General features: G+C 37.8%; 1 protein-coding gene across 3 annotated transcripts; it reads right to left on the bottom strand.

Moving 5' to 3' along the window:
- Positions 1–266: 266 nt before the first annotated feature.
- On the bottom strand, positions 267–8,258 carry LOC110493859 (bladder cancer associated protein). Of its 3 annotated transcripts, none has more exons than XR_002469200.2 (2): positions 8,079–8,230; positions 267–1,503 (listed from the first exon to the last, which is right to left on the bottom strand). XR_002469200.2 is itself a non-coding variant. In XM_021568382.2 (2 exons), the coding sequence occupies exon 2, from the start codon at positions 1,363–1,365 to the stop codon at positions 1,102–1,104; it is 264 nt and encodes an 87-aa protein (XP_021424057.1). In that variant the 5' UTR covers positions 1,366–1,503; positions 8,083–8,258; the 3' UTR covers positions 267–1,101. The 3 variants fall into 3 exon arrangements, 2 of the variants coding, with proteins under 2 accessions (XP_021424057.1, XP_036805742.1); XM_021568382.2 differs by having other exon boundaries at positions 8,083–8,258; XM_036949847.1 differs by lacking the exon at positions 8,079–8,230 and adding an exon at positions 2,409–3,285.
- Positions 8,259–9,803: the final 1,545 nt, after the last annotated feature.

Here is a 9,803-nt window from a genome sequence, read left to right as displayed (position 1 = left end):
TGCTTTCCACCAGACACTGGGAGATTAATTCACCTTTCAGCAGGACAATAACCTAAAACACAAGGCCAAATCTACACTGGAATAGCCTACCAGGAAGACAGTGAATGTTTCCGAGTGGCAGAGTTACAGTTCGGACTTGAATCTACTTGAAAATCTATGATGGTTGTCTAGCAATGATCAACTACTAACTTGAAAGCGCTTGAAGAATTTTGAAAATAATTATGGGCAAATATTGCACAATCCAGGTGTGGAAAGATACACAGAAAGACTCACAGCTGTAAGTGCTGCCAACCGCACTTCTACAAAGTATTGACTCAGGGCTGTGAATACTTACGTAAATGAGATATTTCTGTATTTAATTAGGTAAAATTTCTAAAAACATGTTCTAACTGTCATTATGGGGTATTGTGTATAGATGGGTGAGGTTTTATTTAATCCATTTTGAATTCAGGCTGTAATACAACAAAATGTGGAGTAAGTGAAGCGGTATGAATATTTTCTGAAGGCACTCTAGATAACAGATTCACATCACTCGCCTCCTCTTGACGTCCAAAGCTCAACAGGGAAGCAGGATTTTCATGTTCACCTTCCTGCTACTGTAACTTATACTGATAGTCAGCATTTTCACACGAACAACACATTTGATTTCTACCCTTTGGAAACTTTCAGATTTCTGTAATTAAAACATATGTATTAACACGACTTTTGAAAACTCTAAAAAAGGCAACCCATGCAAACGTTTAGATCCAATGAGGCCAGGGTAGGCGACATTCACTAAAAAAACAGGGGGAAAAGGCAGGGGTGGAGGGCAGTAGTGAGGAGGGTAGGGTAGGCTATTCTCTGGGAAGTGTACACATGCCCACACATTTAAAAGCAGTGGACTGGTGTATGCATGGGGGAGTAACCATATTTCATACACCAGTCAATTCCTTTTAAATCCATTAAGAGACGTGAACAAGTGCACACAAAGGGTCGAGGGGATGAGAATCAGGATGAAGTCTATGTTTCTCCACATGGACAGTGTCAGGTGGGAGATTTTATTCACAGCCTAGATACATATTGTCCAGGATCCATCTGCGCATCACGTCACGGAGAATCCTCTTAGGTGCCCACAATGCTGGGGTCGTGTGCACAATCTGGTAGTGCGGAGTCATGGCAGTGGTACAGAAAACAGTTCCCCCAGCAGCTGTAGCAGATGAAAAACAGAGCTGCCAGGAACACTAAGGCACAAATGGTACATGGCTTCCTCTCCAGCAGGAAGCTGAGCAGGTAGAAGCCCATGAACATTGAGTGGTTGAACCATAAAGCCGGGTTCAGAGGTTTCGGGATGAGGAGAACCGGGAGCAACCACTGAAGGCAGTACATCGTCTTTGAGGGGAAGGCAAACACACACCAAGCTTAATCAGGTGGCCACAGGGCTGGGTGGAATGACACAGTGGGGTTTCCTAACCATCGCAGTTGTGACGTCGGAGCAGGTTGTAATCTGTTACCTTCAGGTCGGGCCTAAAAGGAGAGCATACAATTAATTAAAAAGGTACAGAAACACAACACAAGCCATCAGTTTCTCTTTGACATGACAATGAAGAACGTTTAGCGTAGTGTAGCTATTGGTAGGGCTTAAAACGCTACAAAAAAAAGACACAATTCTACAAAAAAATGCAGTAAAATCTGTTTTCACTTATTGTCAATAATGTGGTTGTCAAAACACATAGATTATTTGAAAACAATGTGGCAGTTATCACCCATGTCTAAAAATCCCAATACTGTTCGTTACGATATTTAAGCAATATGAGTCCAAATGTAAAGCATGTGCTGTGCTAAGAGCGTTCAAATCTGTGGGAAAGCCCTTTTTGCAAAACCGGTGTCATCATATTTGCTCTTTGTGATGGGTATTCCTCAACTTAAGATCGATGTGAAATTTGAAGTATGGGAAAGTCCTCAGGGTGTTGCATGGTCATCGGACATCTTTTGACTGAAATATAAGGTGAAATGTTTCTTCCTTCGGCTTCAGATGTTTTCAGACACAAAACAAATAGCAAGTAACAAAGTAGAACTTTGTAGCTACTTTTTGATGTATGGTTGTCAGGGATTGGTCCATGCCGTTCACTGAGGCAATGAGCCGGGTGAGAGGCAGTGCTGCACAGCATTGACCGTTTTGTGCCATCTGCAAATTTTTTGATTTTTTATTCTTTCAAGTAAAAACTACTAGAATTCAGTGGCTTGAAAATAATGAATTGAAAATAGGTCAAATCTCTCTTTCTGTGCAGCTGGCTAGCAGGCAGCCCACTGTTTCTTCTGAGCCTAGGCTAATTATTTGCTGGAAACATTGCAGTTTATCATTCCTTCAAACTCATCAACACCAAAAATGACATTACAATGAAACCCAGCTAATGTGTTACAGCTAATACCTTTGAAGTAGGGCTGACCCCAATTCGTCAGTGATAGGCTGCTGGTAGACCGGGATTTTTTTTGTAGAGCCATAGCTAGATATATACTGTACAAGTGAAAAGTTTGGACATCAAAACTATGAAATAACACATATGCAATAATTTAGTAACAAAACAAAACTTAAAATATATTTTATATTTGAGATGCTTTAAAGTAGCAACTCTTTTCCTTGGTCAAAACGTGTTTCATTTAAGAAACCAGACAGGTGATTTGATGCCATTATTGACTCATGATTAACATTGATCTTTCTGCGACCTTTTTGACCTTTTCCGATAACTTGAAAATAAGATCTAATCAAAGTCCTACCCTCACGAAATTAAGTCTTGTGTTCCTGAGAAGATTCTCTACAACGAAGTAACGTAAACCAGAACTAGGCTGGACAATAGAATGACAATAGACAATAGAATGAGTCAAAACTCACCAAAGGCTTGAAAAAGGGCCAAAGAAGAAGTTGGCTGAGCTTGGAACACTAGCGCGAGGCCATAGAAATTGAATTGAAACAAACCGTCGCAGAGCCTCTGACTGAAGTGATGCTTAGAATTCCATTTCCCCTAAATGGCAGATTTTTTTTTATCCCTTTCTATTTTACCACTACAAGTTTCTTAGGATGAAACTGAAAAAAATTACTTGTGTAGAAAGTAAACAAACCGCACCTTGATGGTGTCGACTGAGCATGTCTGCGTAATGAGGAAGTAGGGAAAAAATGAAAACTCTAGACTCTTTCTGGTCTAGTGATCAACGACCACCGAGCTCGCTGCCCAGACTTACTTTATTACAAAGAGGAGATTGTCCTGACTAAAATGGTGTCTGACTTAAACTCTAAATATACACAGTGTGTTTCGTTTTTTTCTTTGTATTATATTTTACCAGATCTAATGTGTTATATTCTACTACAGCAATTTCACATTTCCAAAAACGTCAACATCAGAGTTTCCTTTCAAATGGTATCAAGAATATGCATATCCTTGCTTCAGGTCCTGAGCTAGACAGTTAAATTTTTGGCAAAAATTGAAAAAAAGGGTCTGATCCTTAAAACCTCTTTGGGATAGGGGGCAGCATTTTCACTTTTGTATAAATAGCATGCCCAATATCAACTTCCTGCTACTCATGCCAAGAATATAAGATATGCATATTATTAGTAGATTTGGATAGAAAACACTGAAGTTTCTAAAACAGTTTGAATCATGTCTGTTCCACAGATACTGCGTTTTGGAAGTGTCAATGCCGGAATGATATTTGGTACTAATCGGTCAGCAGGGGTCGCTATTTTAAAAGGCAACTGTAAGGGTCATATATTGAGTCATGAAGCAGGTAATACAGGGGTTATACTATTGGTATAGATGTCAACCACATTCAACTCATTGTTGTAAATACTTATGCTTCCAATAAAAAGTCAAGTAACTATTTTATTTAGAGACATTGAGAGGAAAATAAGTGAAATTATGTCTACATTGGCCAAAATAATATGGGGTGGAGATTAATACAGTATTAAATGATAATCTAGATAGATGGCCTCCTAAAGATAGCAATTCTGTTTGTGATATAAGGAATCTATGTCTATGGTTAGGTGTTGTATATATTTGGAGACATAAGAACCCAGATAACATTTTGTTTACACGGAGTACCAAAGATTTATCTATATAATCCCGTATTTATTTCTGGCTGATAACTGAAGATATGGCTGACAAGGTTGATACAGTCTCTATAGAACCATCAATTTTAACAGACCACAAAGGGATCTCAATAAAGATAAATACGCATGGTTTGTCTACAAAAAAAAGTTATTAATGGTTACTGGAAAATGAACAAGACTTTACTCAATAATGAAGTATTTAAGAAGGAAATAGCAGGAATTATTGCTAAACACTGGAATTGTGCCTGTGTCGTGAATACATTTGGGAGCTAATGAAATTTGATAAGGCTTTTGGCTATTTCAATGGGGAAGGAAATTGCTCGTGCCAAGAGAGAGAAAGAAAATGACATAAAGGGAATAATGGATTGTACTAAAAAAACTGAACTAACTAATCAGGAATTACTGGAGCTATCATCATTGCAAATGCAGTTAGACTGTATCTACGAGGAAAAGGCCCGGGGAGGGCTTGTAAGATCAAGAGGAAGACGGAAGGAAGAGGGAGAGAAAAATGTTTATTTAATTTAGGAAAAAAAGGGCAGGCGAAAAGCCTTCCATATGTAAATTAATGATTAATAATATTTCCAATGAAAAGCCAAAAGAAATCTCTCAGCATGTTGCCCAGTTTTATCAGAATATGTATACATCAGCCCAGTCAACTTCCAATTAAGGATATTTTAGACAACGTAGCAAACATTGCTAAGAGATAAACAACTGCATTAAAAGCCTTAAGGACAGACAATAGCTCCCCTGGAAATGATGGTTTAATAAGCAAGTTTTATAAATAATTTAATGATCAATTGATTCCTTTCATTCTTGCTATGTTCCAAGAACCAATAGAAAAAGGGGAGTTACCGGCTTCCTTAAAGCAAGGTGTTATTACTTTGATTCCCAAACCTAAGGATACTCTTTATATAGACAACTGGAGACCCATTAGCCTGTTTAATAATGATGGGAAATGATTTGCCCCTGTATTTGCTGAGGTTGAAACAAGGCTTGCATCATATAATTGATGAAGAACAATCTGGTTTTATGCATGGTCGACACATAAGTAATAACATCAGGTTGATCTTAGATATGATTGACTATAATGACCTCATCCTTGATGATAGTTCTCTTATGTTTGTTGATTTTTATAACGCTTTTGACACTGTAGAACTTGAGTTTATGTTCAAAGCAATATGTTTTTTGGGGTTTGGTGACTTTTTAAAAAAAAGCAGTCCAAACTTTATATAGTGGTTGTACTAGCTCTGTAAAATTAGCTCACAGGACATCCCAAAGATTTGATATTGGCCGTGGCATTAGGCAGGGCTGCCCAATTGGTCCATTTTTATTGGTTACTCAAATTATGGCTCTTCATATCAAGAAAGGGAATTTTCAAGATGTTTCAGCACTTGGCAATGAATTTAAACTATGTCAACTAGCTGATGATACCACCATATTTTTAAGAGACCGGAATGAGGTTTCTAAAGCAGTTTCCTGTATCGAAGATTTTTTCTTAGTTTCGGGTATGAAATTTAATATCAATAAGTCATTCTTAGTTCCACTCAAGGATTGTGTTTTACAGGAAGTAAATGGTATCCCAATTAAAGATAAGGATACTTATCTTGGAATTGTTATATGCAAGGATGAAAAACAAAGGAGGGAATTAAACTACAACCCCATTATTGAGAAAACAAAGAAGAAATTGAACCTCTGGTTGCTGAGAGATATTTTGTTATACGGTCAGGTTTTATTGTCCAAAGCTGAAGGGTTATCCAGATCAGTTTGTCTCGTTATCACTTGAATTATCCCCTAAAATTGTAAAGGACTTAGATAAGATTCTTTATAATTTTATTTGGAGGAACAAGCCTCACTATCTATGAAAATATATTCTCACCAATACCCAAGAACAAGGAGGTCTTGAGGTTTTAGATTTAAATACCCTAAATAATACTTTAGAATCTAATTTATTTTTAAAGTATGTTAAGAACCAGAAGTGTATTTGGAATGTCTTCCCTGAGTATTTATTTGACTCTGTTGTTGGTTTAGAATTTTTGCTTTGATGTAATTTTGATGTTGATAAAATCCCAGTAAAGTTGGCCAAATTCCATAAGCAGGCAATTTTAGCTTGGATGTTGGCGTAAAAACAATTTCCCCCTCACAGATAGTTTTTTTGTTGTTCCATATAAAGTATTTAAAAATAAGTCTCTTTTTTTTTCATAATTGGTTTGAGAATACAATTATTTTGGTTGGTCAGTTACTGAATGAGGATGGATATCTACTGTCATATGGGGAATTTCTTGATAAGTTTAAAATTCCAATAACCCCGAAAGAATATGCAATTGTTTTTGATGGAAGTAACAGACTTACATGAAAATATATTCATTGGCAATATTAACATCGAAGATAAATGTAGTAATAAACAGATTAGGAATATTATTTGTGATACTACAATTCCCTCAGCAAGATTATTTTGGTCAAATATCTATGGTGATATACAATGGGGGAAAGCATGGAAAATTGCTAACAAATATTGTATCAGTAGCAGGGTAAAGGACGTTTAATTTAAAATGTTACATAGAATTTATCCTGTGAAACATGTTTTGGAAAGATTCAAGCTGAATATTGACTATAAACGTGATTTCTGTGGAATGGAGAAGGAGACCATTTTGCATTAGTTTTTTTTATTTGACCTTTAACTAGGCAAGTCAGTTAAGAACAAATTCTTATTTTCAATGACGGCCTAGGAACAGTGGGTTAACTGCCTTATTCAGGGGCAGAACGACTGTTTTTTACCTTGTCAGCTCGGGGATTCGATGATCGAATAGTTAGTTACAAGTCCAATGCTCTAACCACTAGGCTACCTGCCATAACATTAAATCGAAAATAAAAATAATAAAAATAATTTAAAAATATGTCTTCTAGCTGTTTAAAATCGGCCACATCTTGAAAAATAGGACACGACATGTTTTGTTTAGGTTTATACCCTTTTATGAAAAAAAAAAAAAAAAAAAAATTATATATATATATATATATATATATATATATATATATATATATATATATAGTTAACCATGACCAGAAAGCTATGCGCCAGCCAAACGTTATCATACATTACACTGTTTGTCACTACAAAGTTCAGCCAGGCGAAAAGTGAGCTGACGTTACCACACCAAGTAGCAGTAAGAGATTACTTGAGGTAAATCTACGAAGTTAACGTGGGCTCATTGCCAGCAATAGCAAAACAGGCTTTGTGACGCAGAACAATAGGCTAGGAATAGAACACTCGGAAGATTGGTGCCACGGTGCTATATAACCAATAGGAGCTGGCAGGGTGAAAAATGCCCTAAAATAAGGCAGCTGGGACATACGGTAATATTATTTAACTGGACTCCACGGCGGATGCAATTAACGAGTTTTTAAATCTGAAAAAAAAGTCGTTAATTTAATGTCCAGCCTACCAGAACCATAGATGCACGTAGTCCCCTTCACCCAGCTGCTTTAGCAAGTTTGTTGCAACATTGCTAATCAAGCTCCGAATCAGTCTATTTGCTTGTTAGTTAATAGAAACAAAGGATCACATGCACACAATTGTCTTATTTAATAGCTAGCTATAAAATGTCCCTGCAAATGCAAAAATAGCTACGCTAGTCTGCTAATACGTAGGGTCGAAGTGACTTAACATAGCTACTACTAGCAGTTAGCTAAAGCGGATTTGGTTAGCTAAGATCCAGGACAACAAACTGTATTTTTTTTGCATTCAAGGCCGGTTAACTATGGTGGGATTGATTTGGCTGACTAGCTAGCTACAGTCAGTAACGCTAACGTTGGCTAAAACAATAAAACATGTAGTCAACGTTATGTTTGCTTGTTAATAATTAGCTGGCTGGCTAGTGAGACACTAGCTCCTTGCTTGCATAGCAAGAGTCAATAATATGTCACATTGCATCATACATACAAGTTAGTGTTAATAGCTAGCTAAGTATTTGCATAAACGCTTTAAAGAATAAAACTAGACCTGCCAATTTCCAGGTTCATTCTTGCTCGAGCACACTACTCGACTCCATTGCTGCTGCCTTAAGAGTAGACGACGGTCCGTACTATGATGGATACTTGGGACTTCCCTACACCCCCCATTGCAGTTTAAAATGGTTACGCTTCGAACACACGGAACGTGTTTTACGCATAATAGTAAGCGGCATCATCTGGATATGTATGCAACAAAAGTTCAACATTCACACCGAACACAATGCATCTGCAACGTTTCAGTGGAAATTCATGTAATTCTGGTGTACCAAAATGCCAGACACTGTCGGTGATTTCGAAATATTAGGATATAGGGACGTCCCAAGGATACCAGATAGCACTGACCCCTAGACGACTGCGTAGCCACCAGCGGTTGTCACTAGATAACACAGCCACAAATTCAAAATTATGGCGAAACACCGCACATTTCTGCAATTTATCTTCTTACATTTTGATTTTAAATTAAGACCAAAAATTTAAAAAATTTAAAGCCAATTTTGACTTTGTACTTGTGGAATCTGACTTTGTGGCTGTGTTGACTAGTGATGACCCAGTCTGACGTAGCTTCAGTATTTCCATTGCAGGACTCTTAAGAAATATACTGAACAAAAATATAAACGCAACAATTTAAACGAGTTTACTGAGTTACAGTTCATATAAGGAAAACAGTCAATAGAAATTAAGGCCCTAATCTATGGATTTCACGAGTGGGCAGGGGCGCAGCCTGGGCTGAGAGGGCATAGGCCCACCCACTGAGGAGCCAGGCCCAGCCAATCAGACTGAGTTTTTACTCCACAAAAAAGGGCTTTATTACCGACAGAAATACTCCTCAGTTTCATCAGCTGTCCGGATGGCTGGTCTCAGACAATCCCACAATTGAAGAAGCCTGATGTGGAGGTTCTGGGCTGGTGAAGTTACACGTGGTCTGCGGTTGTCGGGCCGGTTGGACATACTGCCAAATTCTCTAAAATGACGGAGGCGGCATATGGTAGAGAAATTAACATTAGATTCTCTGGAAACAGTTCTGGTGGACATTCCTGCAGTCAGCATGCCAATTGCACGCTCCCTCAAAACTTGAGACAACTGTGGCATTGTGTTGTGTGACAAAACTGCACATTTTAAAGTGGCCTTTTATTGTCCCCAGGTGCTCCTGTTTAGTGATCATGCTGTTTAATCTGCTTCTTGATATGCCACACCTGTCAGGTGGATGGATTATATCGGTATATCGATTGTATGTCATCAATGACATCCAAAGCTTAGTTTGATCATGTGCTTTTTCAAACCGTGTTACAAAATGCGAGCTCCCACTGATTTCTCCGCGGTTCCGAAGCTTTCTTTGATTCCAAGCTGCCTTCAAACACCGACCTCTACTAGACACCGTACTTACAAATATACACCGAACAAACATAAATGCAACATGTAAAGTGTTGGTCCCATGTTTCATGAGCTGAAATAAATGATCACCAACATTTTCCAATAGAACAAAAAGCTTATTTCTCTCAAATGTTGTGCACAAAATTCACCTTACCTCATGTTTCAGCATGATAATGCACGGCCCCATATAGTAAGTTGAAAATGTCCCAGATCTTCCATGGCCTGCATATTCAGGCAATCTATGAGGAACTCAAACTGCTCCTTGGTGATCTGATTACCGCCTTCCCTCCAAAGGATAGGCTACAAAAATAAAATACAATAAATTGTTAAAACATACACTCCT

This window comes from Oncorhynchus mykiss, chromosome 17, assembly GCF_013265735.2.
Source record: "Oncorhynchus mykiss isolate Arlee chromosome 17, USDA_OmykA_1.1, whole genome shotgun sequence".
Lineage (NCBI taxonomy): Eukaryota > Metazoa > Chordata > Actinopteri > Salmoniformes > Salmonidae > Oncorhynchus > Oncorhynchus mykiss.
This window is presented reverse-complemented; position numbering and strand designations above follow the sequence as displayed.

What these genes read in the sequence shown, in the direction of transcription:
- LOC110493859 (XM_021568382.2), bottom strand. Translation starts at nt 1,365, where the DNA reads ATGTACTGCCTTCAGTGGTTGCTCCCGGTTCTCCTCATCCCGAAACCT.